Source organism: Carcharodon carcharias, chromosome 8, assembly GCF_017639515.1.
Source record: "Carcharodon carcharias isolate sCarCar2 chromosome 8, sCarCar2.pri, whole genome shotgun sequence".
Lineage (NCBI taxonomy): Eukaryota > Metazoa > Chordata > Chondrichthyes > Lamniformes > Lamnidae > Carcharodon > Carcharodon carcharias.
Genome location: NC_054474.1, coordinates 124,216,969 through 124,244,940, shown reverse-complemented (window position 1 = coordinate 124,244,940; position 27,972 = coordinate 124,216,969). Strand labels below are relative to the sequence as shown.

The 27,972-nt window shown below is 41.0% G+C and overlaps 1 protein-coding gene across 9 annotated transcripts; it reads right to left on the bottom strand.

Moving 5' to 3' along the window:
• wdr31 (WD repeat domain 31) lies at positions 1–25,668 on the bottom strand. 9 transcript variants are annotated; one of them, XM_041194609.1, is made up of 10 exons: positions 25,410–25,668; positions 24,371–24,533; positions 17,043–17,172; positions 16,519–16,593; positions 10,897–11,041; positions 10,184–10,284; positions 8,316–8,383; positions 6,261–6,402; positions 4,638–4,800; positions 1–1,414 (listed from the first exon to the last, which is right to left on the bottom strand). In XM_041194609.1, exons 2-10 carry the CDS (start codon positions 24,415–24,417, stop codon positions 1,254–1,256), a joined length of 1,032 nt encoding a protein of 343 aa, XP_041050543.1. In that variant the 5' UTR covers positions 24,418–24,533; positions 25,410–25,668; the 3' UTR covers positions 1–1,253. The 9 variants fall into 9 exon arrangements, with proteins under 9 accessions (XP_041050543.1, XP_041050545.1, XP_041050550.1 ...); XM_041194611.1 differs by having other exon boundaries at positions 25,449–25,668; XM_041194616.1 differs by lacking the exon at positions 24,371–24,533.
• Positions 25,669–27,972: the final 2,304 nt, after the last annotated feature.

The following is a 27,972-nucleotide window of genomic DNA, read 5'->3' as shown; positions in this document are numbered from 1 at the left end:
GTAAAGAATGTATTTTATTTGCCATGGTCCCTATCACAAATTCTGTTTATAGCACAATGTCACAAAGCACCTTCATGATTCTTTTAAGCAGTCAGGTGCAATACCTATCAATCTTCCCAAAACTATTTCTCTTTTGATGTTTATATAAATTACAATTTTTAAAAAACTATGATTACAATTAGCATTTTTATCTTCCCCATTTCTATATTCATTAAAATAACATTATTTACACCTTACACCCCAGTGTAATTTCCAGCCATTACAGGTAACTTGCTTTGGTGCCCATGACCAGAGCAGGTATATCACAACAGAGCATCACAATTGTAATACAGCAAGAAAACTACACATAGATTGGAGATGTGCTCCATTCAAAAGGTATAGAAAGTACATATTAAATACTAATTCTTACATCAGTAACGCTGCTTTCTCTGTGCTAAGATCAATTATTCAGCAGTCTTTAGGTGTAGGGGAGACATATGGAAGTTAAACAGTTCCAGGCTGAGATAAGCCGTCAGCAGGAAGTATTGCATATTTACAATGCTGCTGTGTTATATCAGCACCACTGCCCATCTGCAGATGTTATTTCCGTTATGTGCCCAGCTTAAATAATGTTGTAACTGTATGGAACTCACCAACGGATTGGCAGAACTTACAGATAAGAGTTCTTAATGCTTTGCTCTCTTAGAGTAATACCACAGAGCAAGGACTCTAATCAAGCGGGTTATGTCACTGGTGTAACCATACGTAACATGCAGCATTTGCACCAATGATGCCATGGAGATAATAGGGTTAGTGGGCAAAAATAGCATTCCCTCATGGAATCTTAGAAGTTTTCAATAAAAAAAGAAAGTAGTACACCTCATCCCATCTGTCCTAGAGCAGTCGAAAGGACATCTCACTCTCCACCCCTCCCATTGCCTCCTGATGTCTTCAATTTATGCATTCAATGATCCAATGTTCCATGCCTCAACAACTTCCAGAACCTAGAACAATTCAATCCCGATAGTATAATAAATTAAGCCTCATTCTTGAGATCCACATTACACACAGACACAATTCATACAGGAAACTGCCTAAAAACAGAGCTTTGTTGCTTTTTCACTCTTTGGTTGCTTTGTATCCTAATCTTGTACGTTTGGCCTGGTCCTACTGTATCTTCCTTGTGTTCCACTGTCACCTGCTCAACTAGGGACATGCCGCAAACAGTCCCAGCTCTTTCGCCATGTCGTCGCATCTCCGACTTTTCAGCATGCTCAGAATCTCGCCACTTCACTCAGGCTGCAGCTGTTTGAATGGTTCACTTGGAGGTGGTGAATTCCTGTATTAAAGCTGCCACACAGCAAATTAACAGCGTCACTGGAAGCTAATGACGTTAGGGGTCCCGCACCATCCAGGCAAAGGGAACTCACACAGACTACAACATGAAAGAGAAAAATTAAGGTTGGTTAAGCCTTTGGACTCCTCCCATCAGAATACCCAATACAAAGGGTCTATATCTTTCACAACAGGATTCTTAAAATGAGAGGGGCTTCCCTCTCCACCTCAAAGAAAAAATCACCAGGTCTTAAGCTGATTTTCAGTTGTTTAGAGCTCTCCACAATTCTATGCACACTTATTAATCTGGCCTGGCCTATTGGAAGGAAATGCTGAAAGGAATAAAGAGGCTGAGCCACTCTCACTGACTGAGAAGGCTGGGAGGAGATTGCAGCAGGTTACTCTCTCAATCAGGAGTAACGTAGCATAGAGGGCAGAAAATAGAAAGTGAAATGTTTGTACAAGAACAGAAAATGTCAGTTAACAGGGCCATTCCACACTGGAAGGAGTAAGGCAGGGTCTGCCCTGTCTGCTCAACAGTATTTGGACTTTTTAAAATTTATTCTTTCATGGGATGAGGGTGTCACTGTACCAGCATTTGTTGCCTGCCCTCACACCAAATGGCTTGTTAGGTCATTTCAGAGGGCAATAAAGAGTCAACCACATTGTTGTGGTCTAGAGTCATATGTAGGCCAGACCAGGTAATGGTGACAGATTTCCATCTCTAAAGGGCATTGGAGAACCAGACAGGTTTTTATGACAATCAATGGTAGTTTCATGGTCACCATTACTGAGACTAGTGTTCCGTTCCAGATTTTATAAATTGAATTTAAATTCCACCAGCTGCCGTGGTGGAATTTGAATCTGTGTCCCTGGAGCTTTAGCTTGGGCCTCTGGATTACTAGTTCGATGACATTACCACTACACAATCATCTCCCCATTAAACTGCATGTTTATTCAAGCGCTACTTGAAACTGAGTTCAATAAGAAACAGAAGGTACATTTATATAGGACCTTTCACTACCTCAGGACATTCCAAAGTGTAAATGCATTAAAAAGTTCCAAAAAATTGGAATATATACTTAAAAAAGAATGCTTCACACACAAGCTAAACTAGTAGGCATGTAAGTGCTTTCAAATAATGATACTCAAGAGGGTTTTTATAACTGTTGAAAGGGAAACAGAACAGCAAGAGCACTTTGAATAGCAAGTACTTATCCCAGTTTGTATCAGTCCATACTTAAATCCCATTTATAGGTTCCTCTATGCAGTGCTGTTCATTCACTGAAACCACAGCAAACACCATTGAAAGAAACACTTACTCAGGGGGAGCTCCATCTTCTCTCATTTTTCCCATTTGGAACAGTGCATTACATCACAATTTCAGACAGAGTGAGCAGCTCTTTATATTCATCATCTTTTGCTATGTTTTATTTAATAATTGGGTCTTACACCATGAAAGAAAGCTTAAAAAAATTGCTGGGCCAGTTCAGAGCCTATGGTGGAGAATCATCACAACTAGTTAAACTGATTCTCGATGCCCTCCCTATATTTCCTCTGAGTTATGCATTGGTGTAACCGCCTATTACTCCAACACTCATCCATCTAGAACATGCTGATAGAAAGAAAGATTTGGAATTATATAGTGGTTTTCAAAACCTCATGATATCCCAAGGTGCTTTATGGCCAATAAAATAGTTTAAGTGTAGTCACTGTTGCAATATGAAGTGCAGCACACAATTTGCATGCAGTAAATTCCCACAAAACAGCAGTGCTATAAATGACCAGGTCAGCTGCTTCAGTGATGTTGATTGAGGGTTAAATGTCAGCCAAGACATCAGCTCATGGAATAGTGCAATGGTGTCTTTTACATCCATCTGAAGAGGCTGACAGGGCCCTCAGTTTAACATCTCACCTGAAAGGTAGTACCTCCAACAGTATAGCACTCCCTCAGTAAGGATAGGAATGTCAAAGCTATGGAACTTAAGACTTACAAGTGCAACTTAAAGAGTTTGAAATAATGTATTTTCAACAGGGAGGATGACCTACAAGCAAAATTTCATTAATGCCACAAAGTCAGATGTTGAGCCTATAAGAGCACCCCAGGGAGCACCATCTTTTCCACTCTGTGGGAAGTACAAGGTATTAATTCATGATTTACACACAATGAAAGGGCTGAGATTGGGAACTCAGCATGTGACAGGAACCATATTCTCCCTTCTTGGCACATGTTATTGGTGGTGCTGAATGGGGCATCAGCATATGACATCGAAGCTTACATTGGCTTTTGTCATAAACAATTTCAGAAACTTCATAGTAAAGCTGCAGAGCCTGGTCAGTACCACCAGCAATAAATGCTGACCTAGCCAGTGACGCCCACATCCTATGAATGAATTTTTTAAAAGCATCAAGAGGAGAAAACTGTTCTTCTATTGGAATGTGACTACAGTTAGATTTACTGTTTGATGACAGGCACTGACTTTGCCCAATATACTTGCTTGTATGGAATTGTTGGTACCAAATTTATTTCCTGGGCCAGGCTAGTAGCAATCATTCTGGCCATGTTTCAATGTGTTACATTTGGGCAGCGAGACCCATCTGTATAAACTGAGTCCCTCACATCAGTCTCACCACAAAACAAAGCAGACTGGAACCTACATCAATTTCCAGTTTTTGGAACCCAGGTTTCTGCTGCTCCAGAATCATACTGCGGGTTAATCGTTGGTTATTCCCCTGAGTTTGCTATGATTACAATACATATTGTTACTCGGATTTTAAGTTATTTCAATCACCAAGATAGAATTATATAGAATTTACAGCACAGAAAGAGGCCATTTGGCCCAACTAGTCCGCATGTTATTTATGCTCCACAGGAGCTTCCTCCCACTCCTTGTCATCTCACCCTATCAGCATAACCTTCTATTCTGTTTCTGTTATGTGCTTATCCACCTACCCCCTAAACACATTTATGCTGTTCACCTCAATTATTCCTGTGGTAGCGCGTTCAACATTCTAATAATTCACTAGGTTTCTCCTGAATTCCTTGTTGGATTTACTAGTGACTATCTTATGTTTGTGTGCCCTAGTTCTGGTCTGCTCCACAGTGAAAACGTCTTATCCAGGTCTACGCCATCAAACCCCTTCAAAGTTTAGAAGATCTATGTTAGGTCACCCCTCAGCTTCCTATTTTCTGGAGAAAAGAGCCCCAGCCTGCTTAATCTTTCCTGAGAAAGGTTGCAGATTACAGTACAACCAAGATACGAGAGACCGACTGAAGTTAGTGTCACAAAATTGTGGTGTGTTGTCTCTTGTAATGACAGTACCTGCAGTGTCACGATTCCAGATCTTCACAGTGCAGTCATGTGCTGAGGTTGCAACCAAGGGGAGTGTGGAAGTTGCACTTGAGAGAAAGATGCAGGCTGCAGTGGTCTGTAGGTGTCCCTTGTACTCGCATACCTTACGTTTTGCCTGCCTCAGGTCCCAGAGCTGGAAAGTGAGAGGAAAACAGTCTTGTTAGCAACTCTCATAAAACTCCCTCAGCAGCTAACACTTGCAGATGCAGCATGACCTTCTCTTTTGAAATTCAATATATTTTAGTCCTAGATATTTTACAATGTTATACTTGGGTAAAGATCTATAATATTTTCTACCACTAATGTTAAGCTTAACAACCTTACTGAATTTTTTGAAGATGCAACAGAAAGGGTAGAAAAGGATAATGCACTAGGGGTAATATATTTGGATTTCAGATGGCCTTCGATAAGGTACCACTTGGTAGGCTCATGACTAAGGCTATGGCATCAGAGGTCAGGCAGAAAATTGAACAGCAAGCTTACTGCAAAACAGAAAACAGAATGTAGGGGTAAAGGGTATCTATCCAGATTACCTTTCCAGGTAAAGTGGTTTTCCAAAGGGGCTGTGCTGGAAGCACTGCAGTTCACATTAATTATTTTGACTCAGGAATCAGAAGTATAATTTCAGAACTTGCAGACAACACCAAACTGGGGTTTATAATTAACACAAAAGAAAATAGCAATGAATATATTACGGCATTAATAAATGTCAATGTTGGTAAGTGTGAGTGGGTACATTTTTAATAGGAAGAAGAAAAGCTTCATACTGCTAGAATAGTAAGTGTTACAGAAGCAAAGAGATTGAGGAGTGCACATTCACAAATCACTAAAAGTAGAGATGCAGGTTAAAGATTGCCATTAAAAAAAAACAAACCAAACATTAGGGTTCATTTGTAGAAGGATAAAATTGAAAAGCCAAGAAGTTGGAGTACTATGCAATCTAGATATAGAGGCACTGGAGAAGGTACAAAAAGATTCACAAGGTTGTATAAAAACTGAGAGGATACAAGAAAGACTGGCCATGCTGGGGTTCTTTTCTTTAGATAAGAGAAGATCCCTGAATGGCAGCATGATAGAGATCTTTATAATAAAAGGGTATGATAGGTTATTTGAACAGAAAATGTTTCTGCTTGTGGGGCAGTCCAAAAATAGGAGCCCTCAACATCAGATTGTGCTAATAAATCCAATAAGGAATTCAGAAGAAACTCCTTTATTTAGAGGGTTGTGAAAACATGGAATGCATTACCACAAGGAGTAGAGGCCAATACTATAGATGCATCAAGGAATGCTACATAAATATGAGGGAGAAAAGAATAGAAGGCTACATTGATAGAGTTAGAGGAAGGGAGGGTGGGAGGAGGTTGGGATGCAGCTGAAATGCCAACACTGACCTACTGGAACAAATATCAATGCTCTAGACTTGATGTAACTCGACGTCAAGCACACGTGGCCACAGTTCCTGACCAAATCTCTGCTGTACAGTCAACAACTCAGAAGATGCTATTTTCACCACAAGCAGGTTTTTTATTTAAGATAAACTTTCTGTCTGACCATGTGCATTCTTTAAGCTGGGCCAAAATGGGGGTTACGTACTGTGGCCTCGCAGCCTTCACCACTAAAACCATTGCTACAAGTGATGCAATATTGCCCATCAGGACTGGCGTCACAATGTGTTTGGATGTACTGCTTTATTGGGAAAGTGTGGGTCACCTGGAGTTCCCGACTATCCCAGATCCTGTCAAGGAAACAAAAAAAAAACACCAACAAGGAAGCCATCAATTAACACTTCTTGCTCTTTTCGAACCATGTTCTTAATTGTTTCAGTTCTCTTAGGCACCTTCACAGGAAAGTTACAACTTCCAATTCTGTTAGGAGTGTCAATTCTTACCTTCAGATCTAGCTGCAATTTCAGTAGCATGAAATGAACAGCAAACACTGCCACCTAATTATTTTAGCTACTATTCTAATGCTCTAGAAGATCTCATTTCAATCTCCAATGATAAAGCATCATTTAAAATATCAAGCAAATTTATTTGACAAAAGATAAGCAGATAAAATACTATGAGTTATATATTTACAATGGGCATCCTTCCAACCAACTCTAAAAGAGTTGGCAAAATAATAAAACGAACTGAGCCAACACTTTGCAAATATATTAAACAAAAGAGGGAGTCTAATTAAGTTAAAACGGTTTCTTGGAAATTCAAGCTGATTTTTTTGGGACCTTCAAATTGGCTGGTGCCTTTTCTGAGATTTCTGTATTGATCCGGCAATCCAGGCGGATTCATCCTTTTATATCCCAGAAAAGCATTCCTGGAATCCCATGGGTACACTAGTAAAACTTTTAAGAATCTACAGTTGGTTGTATTTAATTTTTATTTATTATTCTGACTGTCCGGTAACAGACAGACTTGTAACATACTGAGATAAGCTTGACACACACATCTGAACTGCAGCTGCTTTTTAAAACCTGCTTATGTACCATGATTGAACATCAAAACTGGATAAAGGTACCTAATTTCTGCCAGCAACCAGCTTCTCCATCTACTGCAACACAGACAGAACTTGTTAAATACAAAGATAACCTATCACCAAGTTTTAAAACCTTTTAAAAATAATTCTTGCAACATGCACCATTCGCAAGTGCATAATTGAAACCAGGAGGTGTACAAGAGCAATCCCTGATGTAACTCTGTCCAATTTTCAGTTATTTCTGCTGGGCAAACAGTCAGTTTCTAACTGTCACTTCCTGAATGAGATAGCTATGACAGACTAACTGTCACTGTAGCATTGCATTTTTACAGAGCCTCCAAAACAGTTCTGTACCTCCCTGAAATAGCCCCACATTCCCCTTCTGAGAATAAAATATCCTGAACTCTCCGCCAATTTAACTTCAAATTCATCTGCTATGTTCCCTGACAAATGCTTAGACATATTCTCAATTTAGCCATGTACCTTTGCTCAAATGAAAAACAGCCTACCTTCTTTAACCTAATTCCCTAAAGGTTTTCTTTGTTACCTTCAGATAGATAAATGACCATCCCTACTAAAGTTAATCCAGCTGCTTAGTAGTGTCGAGCTGAAAATCTCCACTAATCTAGATCCTTAATGGAGTTAACCAGCACTCAGTGCCTAAATAACAACTATCAAAACAAAGTAACAGTGGGGGCCCTAAAAAAAAGATGTAAAACTGCTTCTTAGTTCTCATTATGCGGCCAGGACTCTCTTTTAACGAAACAGTAAACCCGAGCTACGGAAAAGGTCTTTGATAATGAGTACCCAAAGACAACACTGAGGATAAAGGGAGCTTGTACAGTTTAACAGCTAGTTTCCATCAATGGCTGGAGCTCAAGATAGATTGGGGGGATATATTAAAATAAGAAGCGCTTGACCTATGAAAAGAACCTATCCTAACCACCTTAAATATGCTTCATGCCATTGGTGTATCATTTTGCAAGGTTTTAGAGTTATTTAATGAATTTAGACAAGGTCTAACTACTGCTGTTGATCTTATTTGAGGTTTGTGAATGATTGGGAGTATATCAAATATACACCTTGAACTTCTATGCCAGTTTACTGCATACAGAACATCAATATAATGATCGCTACTTAGTGATCATTGGTTAAACTGAGCCATGATTTACCCACCTGATCATCTTGTCCTCTGAGGTCTGGATTACAAGTGATTCCGCAGGAACCCAGCAGATGTGTGTCACCTGGAAAAGAGTCAGCCACAATTTTTAAAAATTCTTTCATGGGATGTGGGCATTGCTGGCAAGGCCAACATTTGTTGCCCCTAATTGCCTTTGAACTGAGTGGCTTGCTAGGCCACTTCAGAGGGCAGTTAAGAATCAACCACGCTGCTGTGGGTCTGGAGTCATATGTAGGCCAGACCAGTAAGGATGGCAGGTTTCCTTCCCTAAACGGTTTAGATTGTTGTCCTATGCTTCATGTCGATTTCTGGCTGAATGAGGTTCCTCTTACAGCTTATGTCCAAGTCACTCATAGTGTATTAAGTTTTTCTCAAAAATATATATTAACAACCAAGACCTCAGGGTAAGAAACATTACTCTCTTTACACAGACTGATCGGTGGCCTGCTCCTTTGGAGTCTCTTGGTCATCTGATTTGATGTCATGCTTACATTATTATCATTGTCTAATTAACATAAACGTTAACCCTTTATTCTAAAGGACATTAATGAACCCGATGGGTTTTTACAACAATCAATGATGGCTGTCATAGTCACCATCACTAAAACTAACTTTATATTCCAGATTTTTTATGAATTGAATTTAATTAAGAAGTGCTGCCACGTAACCAGATAACAGCAAAAGGGGAAGGAGAAGAGCAGTTATATACAAGGCCACTAATTTAGATTCCGTGGAAAAGTAAACAGATGCCAGTAAAAATCTCACACTCTAGAACTGATCGAACATTGAACTTTCATGCCGGGGATCTGAGTTTAAGGGCAGCTGAGAGCGATGGGATGCATCTCCTCTCTTTGTTGGCTGTCAGGACCCGACTGAACTGAATCTCAATCCAGATTACAGTTGGAGGTCTATGATGTCATCAGGGTTACATCTGCCTATTTAGCAAGGATCTTGCTAGCTTTGGGTGGCTGTTCTTGGCGCTTGAAATTTAAAATCGGTAGGGGTGGCAGGTTAGTGGGTAAGTCATCCGTTCCATTTCAATTGCCCCCTTGCCCGGTTTCCTGTTAAATACCCCACCCCCATATTGTCTTTTAAAAGATAACTGACAATGGGTCAGATCTTGTGCTTTTGTTGAATCTTCCAAATAACGTTCAAGAAAATATAGGTCATATGACTTTAAGAGAGAAAAGAGGAGACAGTGATACCTCTGTCAGTACAGGAAGAAAGGATCATCACCCGATTATTGGTCTGCTTAATGAGTTATGTCTGTCCTTTCAGCAGATCATTCTATAATTAATTACTGAGATGCTATACAACATATTCATCAGGTGAAATAAGATGGGGAACACCAGTGTTATATGCCTTTTGTAACTGACTGAATCTGAAAGGTGGAGCACAGTTCCAGTGAACCTCGAGTACATGGATAGGGGCAGTGTTATGGTCGTTTAAATGTGTCTATTCTAACATAATGAAAATTGACTAAAGAAATAACACGCATTTCGCACTCCCCAGGACTTTCTAAAGTACCTTACAGCCATAGAAGTACTTCTGAACTGTATTCACTGTTGCAATATAAGAAATGCAACAGCCAGTTTATACATTGCAAGCTCCCACAATCAGCAACATGATAAATAATCAGCTGATCTGTTTTAGGATTAGTGAAGGACAAATGTTTGTCCCAGGACAGGGGGATAAAGTAGTGCTTTGGGATCTTTACCATCCACCTGAGGGCAGACAGAGCCTCAATTTAACATCTCATCTGAAATAAAGCACCTTTGACAGTACAGTGCTTCCTCAGTATTGCGCTAAAGTATCGCCCTAACAGCACTCGGAAAACCAGCGATCAGCTACCAATCTGTCCTACCAGATTCCTGGAAATAGAGCAGCTTTGTAGACAATTCCCAGTTTCCACATCCCAGATACACATGGAATTATCCCGGGATCCTGTACACAGTTGCAAACCATCTGGAAAGGACAATAATACAATATTGTAACACAATCATGGCACTCTTAATGGGAAAAAGACCAAAGCAGGCACAATGTCTTGACCCAGCACACAGTCAGTGAGGAAGGGATAGAACTTCTGCCAGAAATGCTGATACATTGGTAAATAAGGTAATATATATGTTGTTGCTCACAGAGAAAATAGGTAAAAAAAACCTAGCATCTTTCTCTTCCTGCCACTGCCTCTGCTTGTTGCCCACCGTCATTTTAGTCTACTCTGTTTTCCACTTTTTCTCCCTGTTTCTTCTCTTTCTGCCTATGTGCAAGCTTCTTAAATGCTTTATTCTGTTGCCAGCTCTTTTCCTTTCCAAATCTCTAATGCATTATCATTCTTTAGATATTTCTCCACTTGTCTTTTCCTCTCTGTTAGACACATTTTGTTGTTATCTCTCAGCTTGCCTCCGACTCTCTTCCTTTCTTCCCTTTTCTTTCTGTAAGAAAAACAGGAAAATGTTCCCTTTTCAATAAATGCATAACTTTGCTATGACCTGGTTAAATTTATTGTGGCAAGAGAAATACACAAAAACAAAATTCTAAAATATAACAGTGAATGATGGCTTCCTGAGTTCATACCTGGGCTCACAGCTAGGCCAGTCACCACCAGTTCATGCCCAGTAAACTCCTGCAGTGGTCCAACTTTATTGTACATATCCCACATTAGGGCTGTTTTATCACGTGAAGCACTGAAGATCCTGTTTGACTGAAAGAGGCAGGTTACCTGAAATAAAACAACATGCACAATTCCAAATTATGGTGAGCATCCACCATTTTGTTCACATGGAGGTGGCTTCAATGCAGGTCAGGATTCCCACCAATCTTAGGATCAAAGAATGGAACCACAGGTCTCCCAGTGCATCGTATGCAGATGCAATAAACCCAAAGCCACAGCTCATGAATTAGATTGGAGCAGGCCACATTCACACAAGTCAGCTCTATAACTGCATCTCAGTACAAACAGTTGGTAAAATTCCAGTCCTACAGGCGAACCGTTCAAGCTGCATGAAAATGGCACATGAGAATTAATCGAGTGTGTTATCTGATGAAGGAAAACAGCCAATGTTGTACACTGTCCAATCTGTCGCCTCCATTTCGAGGTCTATCAAGTATCATTCCCCAGCTGACAAAAGTGTGGAGGGGACTTTTTCTTGCACTTTAGTCCAAGCGAGTCACGGCAAGTTAATATGGAAGGTCATTCTGACTTCGAACAAAAGCGTAAAACAGTGTTGGGCATGGATATTGAAATCAGGAGACATGTATAGATATTATGAGGCTGTTGCTCCTGGCTTTAGAGTATTTCTAAGTTTATGACACTTAGATAAGAAGTGGGCCATTTAAGACTGAGGTGAAGTGAAATTTCTTCACTCAGAGAACTGTCAATCTTTGGAATTCTCTATCTGGGAGGATTTGGAAATAGGGCAGGAAAGTGGAGTTGAGACAAAATATCATCCATGATCTTACTGAATAGTGGGACAGACTCAAGGGGACATATGACATGCTTTTGCTCCCTTTTCTTATGTTCTAATGCCAGGCAACTCATCTGATATCGCCCATTAGTACTTGGGACTATGATATTATTGTTATTACAGAGACTTGGTTGAAGGATGGACAGGAGTGGCAGATAAATGTTCCAGGATTTAGATGTTTCAGGCAGGATAGAGAGGGATGTAGAAGAGATAGGGGAGTTGCACTGCTGATTAAGGGGAATATCACAGCTGTACGACAGGAGGACACCTCGGTGGGCTCATGCAGCGAGGCAATATGGGTAGAGCTCCGGATTAGGAAGGGTGCAGTCATAGTGTTGGGGGTTTACTATAGGCCTCCCAATTGCCGGCAGGAGATTGAGGAACAGTTATGTATGCAGATTTTGGAAAGATGTAAAAGCAATAGGGTTGTTGTGGTGGGTGATTTTAACTTTCCCTATATCGACTGGGAATCACTTAGTGCTAGGGGTTTGGATGGCGCAGAATTTGTAAGGTGCATCCAGGATGGCTTCCTGAGACAATATGTAGATAGTCCAACTAGGGAAGGGGCAATACTGGACCTGGTATTAGGGAATGAACCCGGCCAGGTGGTCGAAGTTTCAGTAGGGGAGCATTTCGGGAAAAGTGACCATAATTCAGTAAGTTTCAAGGTACTGGTGGATAAGGATAAAAGGAGTCCTCCGGTTAAGGTGCTTAATTGGGGGAAGGCTAATTATAACAATATTAGGCAGGAACTGAGGAATCTAGACTGGAGGCGGATGTTTGAGGGCAAATCAACAACTGACATGTGGGGGCTTTCAAACGTCAGGGCCGGCATGTTCCTGCTAGGATGAAGGATAAGTATGGCAAGTTTCAGGAACCTTGGATAACGAAGGATATTGTGAGATTAGTCAAAAAGAAAAGGGAAGCATTTGTATGGGCTAGAAGGCTGGGAACAGATGAAGCCCATGGAGAATATAAAGAAAGTAGGAAGAAACTTAAACAAGGAGGCAGGAGGGCTAAAAGGGGTCATGAAAAGTCACTGGCAACCAGGATTAAGGAAAATCCCAAGGCCTTTTATACATATGTAAAAAGCAAGAGGGTAGCCAGGGAAAGGGTAGGCCCACTCAGGGACAGAGGTGGGATTCTGTGTGTGGAGCCAGAAGAAAGGGGAGAGATACTAAATGAATACTTCTCATCAGTATTCATCAATGAGAAGGACTTAACAGTCGATTTGTCTAGGGAAGAGTGTGTAGATAGCCTGGATCATGTTGAGATCAAAAAGGAGATGGTGATAGGCATCTTGAAGAATATTAAGGTGGATAATTCTCCAGGGCCAGATGGGATCTACCCCAGAGTATTGAGGGAGACAGGGGAGGAGATTGCTGGGGCCTTGACAGAAATCTTTGTATCCTCACTGGCTACGGGTGAGGTCCCAGAGGACTGGAGAATGGCCAATGTTGTTCCATTGTTTAAGAAGGATAGCAGGGATAATCCAGGAAATTATAGGCCAGTGAGCCTTACGTCAGTGGTAGGGAAATTATTGGAGAAGATTCTTCGTGACAGGATTTACTACCATTTGGAAGCAAATGGGCGTATTAGTGAGAGGCAGCATGCTTTTGTGAAGGGGAGGTTGTGTCTCACTAACTTGATCGAGTTTTTCGAGGAAGTGACAAAGATGATCAACAATGGAAGGGCAGTGAATGTTATATACATGGATTTCAGGAAGGCCTTTGACAAGGTCCCTCATGGCAGACTGGTACAGAAGGTAAAGTCGCACGGGATCAGAGGTGAGCTGGCAAGATGGATACAGAATTGGCTTTGTCATAGAAGACAGAGGGTAGCAGTGGAAGGATGCTTTTCTGAATGGAGAGCTGTGACTAGTGGAGTTCCACAGGGATCAGTGCTGGGACCTTGCTGTTTGTAGTATACATAAATGATTTGGAGGAAAATGTAACTGGGCTAATTAGTAAGTTTGCAGACGACACTAAGGTTGGAGGAGTTGCAGATAATGAAGAGGATTGTCAAAGGATACAACGGGATATAGATTGGTTGGAGACTTGGGCGGCGAAATGGCAGATGGAGTTTAATCCAGACAAATGCAAGGTAATGCATTTTGGAAGATCTAATACAGGCAGGAATTATACAATAAATGGCAGAACCCTTAAGTGCATTGATGGGCAGAGGGATCTGGGTGTACAGGTCCACAGGTGACTGAAAGTGGCAACGCAGGTGGATAAGGTGGTCAGGAAGGCGTATGGCATGCTTGCCTTCATTGGCAGGGGTATTGAGTATAAAAGCTGGGAAGTTATGCTGCAGCTGTATAGAACCTTGGTTAGGCCACACTTGGAATACTGCGTGCAATTCTGGTCACAACATTACCAGAAGGATATGGAGTGTTGGAGAGGGTGCAGAGGAGGTTTACCAGGATGCTGCCTGGTCTGGAGGTTATTAGCTATGAGGAGAGGTTGGAGAAACTCGGATTGTTCTCACTAGAGCGACGGAGATTGAGGGGCGACTTGATAGAAGTTTACAAAATTATGAGTGGCATGGACAGAGTAGATAGTCAGAAGCTTTTTCCCAGGGTGGAAGAGTCAATCACTAGGGGACATAGGTTTAAGGTAAGAGGAGAAAACTATAGAGGAGATGTGCGGAGCAAATTTTTTATGCAGAGGGTAGTGAGTGTCTGGAATTCACTGCCAGAGGAGGTGGTGGAAGCAGGTACGATAGTGGTGTTTAAGAGGCAGCTTGACAAATACATGAATAGGATGGGAATAGAGGGATCCGGACCCCGGAAGTGCGAAACGTTTTAGTTAACGGGCAATATGATTGGTGCAGGCTTGAAAGACCAAAAGGCCTGTTCCTGTGCTGTACTTTTCTTTGTATTTTACACCATCACCCAAAGTCAAAACTCCCCAGGGTGCAATAAGTCATCAGAATACAAAAGCAGAACCGGTGTTTGCTGTTCTGGCAGTGGATGGCTCCAGGTCAGCTCCCAGGTTTGGCTGAAGTATTGTGTTTCATTACAATGAATGGAGGAGCTCAAAATGGCAGATTTAGACCGGGAGAAAATTGGACAGGTAACAAATACATTTCTATGTTTGTACGGATAGAATGGTGAGGGGAGAAGGGGCAGGGTGTGCAGACTTACGTACTTTGAGTACTCTGCCTAGATTTCTCTTCCTTTTGAAGTATTAAATGATATAGTGGACGAGTGAGAGAACAGTTAAAAGTCATATTTCCATGACTATTCAGCACTCACTGTAAGGATATTATGCTACTTGTTTCAAAAGTATAATAATTTTCATGATATTTTTCTGGTTTATTGTGATGTAGGTTTTTACCTATAATGGGTGTGATTATAATTGGGTCTGTTTGTGTGATTTAATTACATTTGGATTCTAGTAGACTACAAGCTTGAAATCATCAAAAGAAGCTAGATGTAGAAATGTGCTTGACATGGATGCTGGCTTAGCATGTCAGGTGTGAAGGGAATTTGCATTTTTCGATAAATGAAGGCATTGTTTGGATTTCAAAGAGATCTTAGTCTGTGTACAACTTGCCAGATAAGCAAGGCTAAGGAGTGTGTTTATTTTTCCCAAAGATTGCTGACAATATCAGCAACATGAAAGTTTTTATATTATGAGGAAGATACAGTTTTAAGGACATATGGAACAACAAAATTTACAAATTAAAGAGAGAAAAACACATATAAAGAAGAATGAAAGGCTGTGGGAAAAGGCCATGTAAGATCTAACAGGAGTGTGTGAAGCAGCCTTTAAGAAGCCTCCAGCCATTTGTGCATAAGTCTGCTATGTAAAGTAACTGAAGTTTGGGAAAACCATTTGGAACTCCACTGTCAAGTTAACTTGCTGGGTTTGTTTTAAATCTAAGATCTATTTTGAACTGTTGCCTCAAAATGGGTGTATAACTGGGAACCAGGTCAATTAGGAATTTTAGGATTTGTAATAGTAGTAAGTAATTGTAGTCTTATGTATGTGCTTGAAATCTTTTATTTTGTTAATATTTTAATTTAATGTTTAAAACCTCTATGAATTCAGTGCACATATCTTCTCGTAATAAATACAAATTGCAAAACCGTTGTGATAGCTTGACCAAGTTTCCCTTGTGGATTTGGTTCACCTGGCACACATAATCTGCCAAGTCAATATACTCATGAATTTAACTACCATGCTTAAGGGAAGAGGGGTATTTTTACAACACACACTTTGGTTGAAGACCACTCTAGGCTTATCTAGAATACTTGTTGAAATCAATTTCTCAGAATCCCATCAAAAACAATGAGAGGTCTTCATGCTACAGGGTTTCAAAGCACCTTAAGATCTTCATGAATGGGGTTTTGGTATCTGTCTATTGAAACCTCTGGACCTTAGTGCTTAGTCCCACTCCCACATGTTAAGGATCAAACTGGGTTGCTCTTGAGGAGAGCTGGCATAGACTTGATAGGTCAAATGGCCTCCTCTGTGCCATAACCATTCTACGATTCTATGAACCATGACCTTAGAGGTAAAAGACATGATTAATGCAATGTACTGCGCCAATCTACTAGAGGGATAATCTTCATCCCTTGCATTTGGCTAGACTTTAAAACTAGGCCCCAGAGAACGTAGGATGGGCCATTTCCACTTGCACAGTCAATGGCATTCCTCCATTTCTTACCGCCTCTATCATGATTAGTAAATATACTGCCAAATGATTTATAAATTGCTCTTACCTTGGTCACATCACGTTCATGACCTATGAATTTCTGCTGCACACCACCAGTTTTCCAGTTATATATGACCACTGTCTATAGGGCAGTAAAAATGGGTACATCTCAGTAACAGGCAGCAGACATCACTACTGAATTAAATTAGAACCCAAACATCCTACATGTAAGTACATACAGATGCATACTTAAAAACACAGCTATCATACCAATCATTTGTATTTAGTAATGAACAAGCAGTTTATAAGCTAGCATTTACAGTACAAATGGAATACTACCTCACAGGACACTGCTTTCTGGAGCCCCAAGCCTGTACCTGCCTTCCTGGATAAAGAAGGAAGCTACAAAGAGACATAGAACCAAGCATTTATGAAAGTCCAATTTGTGTGTGTGCATATCTGTGTGCGCGCGTGCGGACGTGTGTGTAAACCAACACATTAAGACATCACAAAACTATTGTGCATACAAATGTAAAATCCTGCTCAAACAAATACCCTTCATTTCTGCCCTTCCGGAGGTGGAAACCTCACCTTGTCCTTTCCTCCAGACACACAGTGCTCAGATGTCAGGGAGGCTAATGATGTCACAGCATCATTATGTGCAGGACTGTACTGTTGAACCACTTGAGTGATCGAACTGTGGCCTGTATCCCCATCAATCCTTGAAAAAAATACAATACAATTCAGGCATAATGCACAGTGCAACCTGGGAACTCTAGTGTAAGTCATTTAGTTTAGAATTTGTTCTCTACCTTCTTGACAAATTGTGGGTATATAATAACTATGAATGGATCCTGTAGATTTTAGGCCAGGATACAAATAGCTCAAGCTGAGGAGGTCTGAGTAGTGGATTAACACATTCCGCTTATACTTCTGCGATCTGTGTCTTACCAAAGACGTGGATTAAGAATCTAGCTGTTAGGGTATCAAATGAATGAAGAATTTGTACTTTAAGAGCACCTTCTGGGGCCTGAAGATGTTCCATTATGTTTCAGAAGTAACTCATTGCTCAATTGCATTCACTTGGTTTGTTAGTAAACATGGTTGTAAATTTATTCAAAGTAAGATTCCATAAATAGCAAAGAGTTAAATGTCCAGATAATCTGTTTTAATGCTGTTAATTGAGGGATAAGGATTGGCCAGGACCTGGGAGAACTCCCCATCTCTCCTTTGAACAGGCTGACGGAGTATTGGTTTAACATCTCAACCAAAAGAAAGCACTTCTGACAGTGCAATGTTTCTTCAGTACTGCACTGAAGTTTCACCCTAGATCAGGGATCGGATTTTCAGAGTCGAGCTGAATCTGCAGACTTTTAGATCCCGATGTGGAAGTCCTGCCTCCATTTCCGAGAAATCCTATTTTTGCTGGCAAGGGGAAGGGGGCAGTGTGTGAATCACACAGAAGGGAAACCTGAACTCAGCAGGGCCATTTGATATTGGTGCGGAGTTCAAACAGGTCCCATTTTTTCTGTTTCAAGGGCCTTAATACGCAGTGCGGGAGTCACAAATTTATGGAGTAGACATAAATGCTCTTGAAGGGCCAAAAAAGTCTGTTTAAGTGTCGCGATCTGAAGGTATTTAAAGCCCCAGGTCTTTAAAAACAAAAAAAAGCTAAAGCTTTCAGAATTAAAAATATACCAGCTGCTGGACTGTTTTGATTGACAGGCCATCTGACGTAGGATAGAAAAAAACCATTATTATTTTTTCCTGCAGTCTCCATTGTGTTCATTGTTGACATTTCCCGAGGGCTGTTATTACAGTTGAGGTCACTATGATGCCAAAATTAGATGGATAGGGATAGCCAAAAGTAAGTTTCTGAAGGTGAAAGATGTATTAGCAAGAAAACTAAAGCTTGTAACAAGGAAAAAACTCATAAGATGGTACATTCTATCCACTTTCCTGTATGTCTCAGAGAACTGGACAATAAAAAAAATCTGTAGAAGAAAATGGAGGCCTTTGAAATGTAGACATTAACACGCATGCTAAAAATCCCATTTACAGACCATGAAACCAGTGAAGAGGTGCTTGAGATTGGAAGAACAAAAAGAACTCTAATATGTAACACCCAGAAAAGAAAATGCTGGCCATTTGATAAGAGCTGAAATGCTACAGAGATCTCTTGTAAAGGGCAAAGTGGAGGGCAGCAGAAAGAGGGATCGAATAGGCATAATTGGATGACAGATGGCAGAGTGGTTGCAGAAGAGGGTGGATATGTGAGGATGGTGCAAAACAGATGAATGGTACGTACCATGACAGCAAGTCTCCTGGTAGGAGTAGCTACAAACAGCAGCAGCTTTATGAATGTTTGGCTGAGTTTCAAAGGCTTAAGAAGCGCTTATCTCAGTGTTGGGTGGGGGGGGTGCGAGGTGATGGTGCTGAGTTCACATTCTGATTAACATTTTAAAGAGGCTATTTATGAATTAGCTGTCTTGGATGTGGTTACTGAATAGAAGTTTGTATATTTTTATAACACTTGAGGAGGTTTAAAATTTTTGAATGTGTTTCATGAATGAGAGTTTTTTTCTGTACCAAGTGTGTATGAGTAAGAACGCTACTCGACTGTTAGAAGTTTATTTTTTTTCATCTCCACATGGCTTCTGAGGTCTGCCCATGATGGATATTGGGTGGTGGCTATGGAGGTGGCATGGGAGTATGAGATGGCATGGGTGGGGACAGGAGTTGGCGTGGAGGTGGTATGGAATGGACATAGGGCATAAGTTGTCATGGAGGGGGCAAAGGGCATGGGTAGTGAGGGTGAGAGGAGTGAGGGCTATAGGCTTAATAGCTTCTAAAACAACTGGGACAAAGTCCGAGGCAACTGAGGCGGGATTTCTAACCAGCCCGCCTTGGCACCCTCCTGCCTCCAAGCCCACCTACAGTCTCCTTCCGGGGTCGACAGGCCTGACTCTATCCTGCCTTTGCTTCCCCAGAGCAAATATTTGTGAAATCGGGCCCTTTAAAATGAAGTGGGTCTGCCGAGTCGGGAAATTTCCACTTCAGAATCAAAGATCTAGCCTCAGGTCAGCAATCTTTTTTACCTGATGAGCCTTTTCAAAAAAACATTTTAAAACTGTCTAAAATAAAATCTAATGGGAACAAGATGAAAATTTGGCAGTATCTATAACCATGATGTAGCCATACCGTACAAAAAGTTTATTTAGAGCACAATTATATTTTTCGTTAAAATAATAATTTGAAACCATAAAATGCAGCAAAATGATTAGCCATTTTTATTCTTTTCGTGGGATATGAGTGACGCTGGCATTTGTTGCTCTTCCCTTTTATCCTCACAATAAAAACATGGCTTACTTTTCTTGACTTTTTTTTTTAGGCTTTTTTCACAATAACATGATCCAACTAGAAAAGGTTGAGAGCCTCAAATGAGATGTCAAAGAGACACATGTGGCTCCAGAGTTGCAGGTTGCAGAGCTCCCCCTTGATCAAGTGCTGAGATGCATGGAGTTGGGGCTTGAACTCCTGCCTTTCTCAGCAGAGATGACTGACAGTGTTACCAATAATTCAAACTGACATCTGATTCTGAAAGGTGACAGTCCAGATTGACCAGAACTCCCTACAGATTGTAACAAATAGTGCCTGCGGAATACACACCAAGATCTGAATTACAGTGGCAATGTGACATATGTTGTATCCTGATGTATACAAAAGAACTCTATTTCCTACATTATTTAGAGTTATTTTAAAATAAATCACTACAAATGAATCTTACACTACTGAGCTCTACTGAAGTTATTTGATTTTATTTTCAGTCTTTTAGCTGATGTCAGCCAGAGCAATAGTCAGGGCACTAAAATAGGTTTCAGTTTCAATGAAGCAGTTTAGGAGAAAAAATAATAAACTAGGGTTCCTGTTCTTGACCGTCATCTAGTGACCAGTGTAGCAAAGTTATACAAGGACAGGATTAGGCACCATTGTGACTCCCCCACCGTCCCTCTCTACGATAGAATAGCTGACAGTTTCTGTTCATACATGAAGAACAGTCACTTGGGTGAAATAATAGTGGGCTATTGGCACTCATGGAGCTAGACCACAGCAATGAATTAGGGGCCACCGTGGTTAATGCCCAACTGCACTGCTTAATCTAATTATACAGCTCATCAATGATCAGAAGTAGGACACTGGGAAGTGAGCTGGAGCTATGAAATATCACATTTTATTGTCCCACTGCTAGTAAATGAAGCCTGATTACTGGTATAAATCAGAGCTCAGTGTCTGACCATTGTATGGCAATGCTGAGTCAGTACTGGTGCAGACCTCATTACTAAAATTCCACTGCTTTGTTTTATTTTGTATTTAGTCAGTGTTTAACAGGGCCCAGCTTTTCACAAAATGATACTGCTTGCTTGGATTTCGCTGTCAAATCATTGTTTTATGTAACCATGCTCTAATTAACATTAATGTAGTATCACACTCTTTCACCACTGAGTTCAGTGCCCTCCTTCTTAACCTTTCCTCAATCACTTCCTCCATATCAACTTCCCAACTCATATTCACAGCCAACTCTTTGATCTTGCCATATCACATGGTCCAGATACTCACATCATATCAGTCACAGATAAGGCCACCTCTGGCCACTTGCTTCAATTCTCCTGCATCCACATCCCTCAACCCTACTTCTTTCTGTGTCTGGCCCTGGTAAACAAAAACTACTCTCAATTCATATATTTTGAGAATTCCAACCATCTTGCCTTTGGCCCTCCATTCATCTTTATATATCTTCAGGTAACGATCTGCTCAACAGCAACCTCACCCCTACATTTGATGCCTTCGTCTTTGAAAAAAAAAATTACTCTCTTCCCTCACACAGTATCATCCTGAAATGCAAAAATAACCCCATTTCTTCTCTCTACTGCAAACATTCTCCTTAAAACCCTCTCCCCTCTCCTTGGCATTCATTTCCAAAAATAAGAGCAAGAAGCTCATGGGTGTCTTTATGATCATCCAATCAGCTATCTCTGCGACTTCCCTCCCTTCCCCTAACTCACTGGATCAAACTTCCTCTAAAGCTTCCCCCCAACCTAGCCCTGAACTCACATGTTTCTCTCCTTTCTCCCCTCAGACTCTCTGCAAGGTCATTGTGTCTAGGGGGCACAACTCCTGCTCCATCAACCCTATTCTCACTATTCTGCTGACCATCCAACCTCCCTTTCTGATCCCCATGTTAGGTGATATTGTTAATGCTTCTCTTTCTTCTTTCTTTCTTTTCTTCAAATCTGCCATCATCATTCCCCTTTCCAAAAACAAACATTGACTTCACCATCTTTGAAAACTATTGTTCCATCTCCAATCTTCTTTTCCATTCCAAAACTTTGAACGTATTGTCACCTCCCAAATCTGTGCCCATCTTTTCCAGAACCCCATGTTTGAATCCCTCAAATCACTATCAACATCCTAGGGATCACCATTGACCAGAAACTGAACTGGACTAGCTGTATAGTTCTGTATAGTTACTGTGGCTACAAGAGGCTGAGAATTCTGCAGAGTAAGTCACCTCCTGACTCCCCAAAGCCTGTCCACTTCTACAAGGCACAAGTTGGGAGTGTGATGGAATACTCTCCACTTGCCTGGATGAGTGCAGCTCCAACAACACTCAAAAAGCTTGACAACATCCAGGTGAAAGCAGCCCACTTGATTGGCACCCCATCCACCACCTTCAACATCCATTCCCTCCACTACCAATGCACAGTGGCAGTAGTGTGTACCATCTACATGATGCACTGCAGCAACTTACCAAGGCTCCTTTGATAGCAACTTCCAAACCCACCACCTCTACTACCCAGAAGGACAAGGGCAGCAGATACATGGGAACACCACCAGATGCAAGTTCCCTCCAAGCCACACACCAAATTGACTTGGAACTATATCATTGTTCCTGGGTCAAAATCCTGGAACTCCCATCCTAAGTGTACTGTGGATGTACACATACATCACATGGACTACAGTGGTTCATTAGCAAAGCCAGATGAAAGCACAGCATTAGTTTTTACATGCTGATGACACCCAGCTCTACCTCACTACCGCCTCTCTCAACTCCTCCACTGTCGCCGATTTATCAGACTGCTGGTCCAACATCCAATATTGGGAAGCCCAAAGCCATTGTCTTCCATTACAATGCAAGCTCCATACTTAGCCATCTACTCCATCACTCTCCCTAGAAACTGTTTGAAACTAGACTGTTTTTAACCTTCGTGTCATATCTGACTCTGGGATGAGTTCTGACCATAGACTGGCACCATCACTAAGGCTGCCTCCGTAATATTGCCTGACCCTGCCTCAGCTCATTTTTTGCTGAAGCTCTCACCAATGCCTTGATACCTCTGGATGACTATTCCAAAACATTCCTGGCTAGCCTCCCACATTCTGCTCTCTGTAAACTTGAGGTCATCCAAAATGCTGTTGCCTGTGTCCTTATTCACACTAAATCCCACTCAACCGCTGACCTATACTGGATCCGAGTTAAGCAACACCTCGATTTCGGTCGTCTCCTCTCCTAGCACCCTCGTCGACAACAAGTTCCAGATTATTAACACTTTAGAACCACTGCAATGTGTTTGACTCTTAACCACTCTCTGAAATGGCCCAACAAGCCACTCAGTTGTACCAAACCGCAATGCTTAAAGTGGTTCAAAAAAGTGGCTCATCACCACCTTCTCAAGGGTAATTAGCAATGGGCAATAAATGCTTACCTAGGCAGCAATGCTCACATACAATGAGAAATAATAAAAAGTAGAAAAGGAGTTAATTTCTGCTGCAATTAAAGCAGTGTGTGTAGTGTTAGGAACCCCACTGTAGAAAGAGCATAAAGGCAATGGATAGGGTGTGGCACAGATTCACTAGGATGCTGCAAGTTACAAGGGACAAAAGTTATGGAGACAAATTTGAGAAGTTACATCTTTTTCCACTTCAACTAAGGTCAAGGGGAGATCTGATAGGCATCTTTAAGATTATGAAGGATGATGATAGGGTAAATAATGATCGGCAGTAATGAGAGGCCACAGACTTATGATTACAAGAGCAATCAAAGGGAGGATGTGGTTAACATAAGAACACGGAAAAATGTTCCTTACACAATGTGTGATTACATGTGAATTTATCTGCCTTAATGTGCTATTCAAGCAGAGTCCATAAATCTGTTTTAAAAGGAATCAGGCTTGAAAGGATATGGGGTAGGAGCAGGGGAATGGGATCAGACTAAGTGGCTCATATGGAGAAAAAATGGTACAGAGTTGATGGGTTAAATGGCCTGCTTCTGTACTTTTGACATTCCATGATTATAAGATTAAAAAGGAAACAACTTGGATTAGGTCACTCACTGTAGTATAAAAATTAGCACTTTGCTTTTTCTTTAGTTATTATGGGAGTAGGAGGATCCTTGAACATAAGGCCAGGAAGGGCCTTGGCTCAGAGATGTCCTTTAACTTACAGATTCACTGAATGATAACATGATAACAGCCTTGTGGCTATGGGGCTGGCAGGCCAAAAAGCTAAGGACTTCAAATACCACCATGGCAAGTGGCGAAAAGGAACTCAAAATATATGGTTTGGCGCCAGGAAAGCCTGTGAAAGCTTCCAGCAAGTTGCCAAATTAAGACAGATCTGCCACTCCTAGCATGTGCGGCATATATGTGATTCCCATTCCCACAATGTCTGGTGGACTCTTAATGCCTTCAGGGCAACTTGGGATAAGTATAAAAGTGCATTGCCTACATCTCAAGAACAAATATTAAAAAGGTCTAATTTGAACATGCATATTACTAAAGTGCAACCCGCAGCATGATGATAGATTTATTAATTGCAGTGTATTACTACCTTCGATCATGCATTCAACAGATTCACCGTACCTGTATCGGGATATGTTGCGTTTCTGTTTACTCTGCAGTTTCCCCATGGCAGCAAAGCGTTAACTGGAAGCATCTAATAGTCAGGTAAAGAGCTTACTGACCAGCATGACATAAGCTGCAATTTTCAGTGCTTTTAAACCAGATACATAGTGGAGCCCAGAGCCTATGAGAAAGGAAATGCGAATAGTGCAAGAATATTGAAGAAGTTATAAAACATTCATTAAATGCATATCTTAAAGTGCCACTTGAAGCAAGCTGGGGTTATATCAGCTTCCAAAGATCTTTGGAAAATGTTGCAGAAACAAGTTTGTATAAAAGCCAGAAAATATACTATAAATAAATTACATGAAAAATATCAAAAAGAAAAGGTCATTCCATTGAACCACAGCATAACCTGTATGATTACATAATTTCATAGAAACTGTTAGAGGTTGGCATTATATTATGCAAAATCCTAACCACGGTTTTATATTATATATTAAGCCTGCTCATCAATGAACCTCATTTATCCAAATTATCTAGAAAAAGAAAATCCAGACAGTCAAATATGTTTGCAAACTTGAGATTATAACATGTGCCAACATCCTTACAATGCTTCTAATATGGAAATTGAATCCAAGATATCCCATTCCTATGTATTTCAGGTCCACAAATGGGAAACAGCAGAAATTTCATATTTTTTTAAGAAAAATTAAATGGATTTAAAATTACACTTCACATATGCTTTAAAACTAGTACCAAGTTCAATAGGCTGATGAAGTAATTGATTGCATGCTGTGTCTCCAGGAATTTTATCTGGTTGGCAGGGGCTGGCCATACCATGTACGTTGCTTTATACCAAAAGGCTGTCAATGCAAATCCTATTTGTGGAGATTGTTCAGATCAGCATTGCTTTCCATCTGTTGAGGTTCTAGGATCTCTCTGGATGGGTGAATCAAGTTGGACCTTCTTAATAGCCTTCCTTATCCATAATTATATTGTGACATAAGCTCAGTTGTTTCTATATCAGTAACCTGCAGGGATGACACTGAGCTCTTACCTTCGCAGAGTTATGATTAAGGTTGATTACTTTGCTTACTGTATGCATGGATTGTTTCGCATTATGCTGTTAGACCTGCTGGGTTTTTCCAGCATTTTCTGTTTCTGCTTCATTCCTTTCCCCGCTATCTCTCCACATTCACCCTTCTGTTGTATTATCCGTCTTTATCTCTGCTCCTTTCGAAATTCCCTATACCTCTTCCCATCACTTCCCTCTGGATTACACCTGGCAACGCCTCTCCGGTATCCAAGGAGTTCCCTCCCCCTAACCTGTCCCAATCCACTTCCGGTCCGTCAATCTAACCCCTCCCACCAGCCCGAGGGTGTGTAATGGAGGAGAGGCGGCGTGGAGGGTATTTCATGCTGGAATGCCCTAGTTGATAGCAGTTAGAAGCAAGTATTATGTCTGAAGTACAAAGAAAGAAGGTTTTATTTTTTTACATACCGCACTATGAGATAATTTTACAGAGATAGACATTATGAAAGAAGCAAGTTAGTACGTAGTAACAGGTAAATGTCTGCATAATTTCAAGTAGAATTTTGGATCATACAACTGATTTAGCCTCGTTTTGTTCACCAACATTGTTTTTAATACCACATTCTCTTGAATTTAAACCTTCCATTCCTTGGGATGCTTTCCTGGTACCAGCTGTCTTAACTGTTCAGCTTCCTCTAATGTCTCCTCTGGTTTTAATGATTTGTTAAAACCACAACATGGCTCTTTCCTATGTCATTTCTCCCATTCTGCTGCTGAGACTGTATACAACTTACACACCTGCATTACCTGAAAGCTTGACTTCACAAATGTTCTCTAGCTTAGTCTTATTGCCTCAAACCTTCCACCAGCTTTGTCATTCACAAAGCCACTGCCAGTTGCACCAAGTCCCACACTCCCATCACCTCTGTCCTTTCTGCTGGCTCCTGTGTCCCAATGTAACAATATCACAAACCTTTTTTTTTCACCATGGCATTGCCCACTCTACCTTAGTGATCTTTGCATGCCTTATGACCCCAGAAGCACCTTCTGTTCTTCAAACACTGAAGTTCATCTTCCCATTATCTTTTATCAGTGCTGACATCCATTTGGTGACTGTCCTTTCCACCTGGAATTCTCTTCTAGGTCCCTTTATTCAAAAACCATTTTTTTGTATTATTTATTCTCGGGCTATGACCACTGCTGTCAAGGCTAGTATTTATTGCCTATCCCTAGTTGGCCTTGAGAGGTGGCAGTGGGCCATCTTCTTGAACCATTGCAGTATTTGTGGTGAAAGTACTCCTACGATACTGTTCAGTGGAGAGTTCCACTGTGCCTTTGTTCTCATCCTAGACTCCACCAGATTCTGGGTATCCACTGCATATTCCTTTCTCTTAAAAAGCTCTAGTCCTCATATGTTGGCCTGTTTCATAAATGCAAGTTTTCTTAGCCAGGTGTTTGCCATGTTACAGATGCAAAAGAACTCTCATTTCAACCTTGGGACCCTGTTTGTTCTCAGATGGCTCTGAGTTCTCATCCCTATTCTTTCTGCTGTGGTCCTTTCTGTTTTAGAGAGCTTGGATTCCTCCTTGTCCTAGTCAAAGGAATCTAGAAGCTGTCTTAGTGTCCCCTTGTTCCTGTCACAGTACCTCAGTGCCTTGATTCATGTCCAGGCAGCTCCACCTGTTCTACCAGAATATTGTTTACAAGTTACCAAAAATAAATCTGACTTCTTTAAATTATATGCTGAGTTACAGTAGAATAGCTGCTTGCATTACAGTGTGTAGAGAGATACTAGAAGTGTGAGCTTCTATTTATAGATGTTAATTGAACTATCATAATCTGCCACAGATGGAACATACTGATATTTCATCACTAAATATAGAAAAAAGTGCCTGTGCAAGGAACCTTTAAATGTTGATGTTCTGAGAGATGGGTGTCCTCATACAAGAAGCATGGAAAGGTAGTATGTAGATAAAGCAAGCAATTTGGAAGGAAAGTGGCATGTTGGCCTTTATTGCTGTAATTGTACAGGGCTTTGGTAAGACCATACCTGAAGTACTGTGCAGTTTAAGTCTCCTTATCTAAGGAAGGATATACTTGCCTTGGAGGCAGTGCAGTGAAGGTTCACCAGATTGATTCCTGGGATATGAGGGTTTTCCTCTGGGACTCTCCCCTCTGGAATTTAGAGGTGGTTTTCAGTGGGACTTATAAGATTCTCAAGGGGCTTGACAGGCTAGATGCTGAAAGGTTTCCACTGACTGGAGAGTCTAGAACTTGGGGGCATAGTGTCAGGATAAGAGGCCAATCATTTAAAACTGTGATGAGGAGAAATTTCTTCACTCAGAGGGTGGTGAATCTTTGGAATTCTCTACCTCAGAGATCTGTGGATGTGCAATCAATTGAATATATTCAATGTTGAGATCAATAGATTTTTGGACTCTATCAAAGGATATGGGGATAGAATGGGAAAGTTGAATGAGGTCAACAGTCAGCCATTACTGAGGGAAATAGGAGCGGAAATTGCAGAGGCACTGGCAATACTTTTCCAGTCTTCCTTAGACTCATGGTGATGCCAGAGGACTGGAGA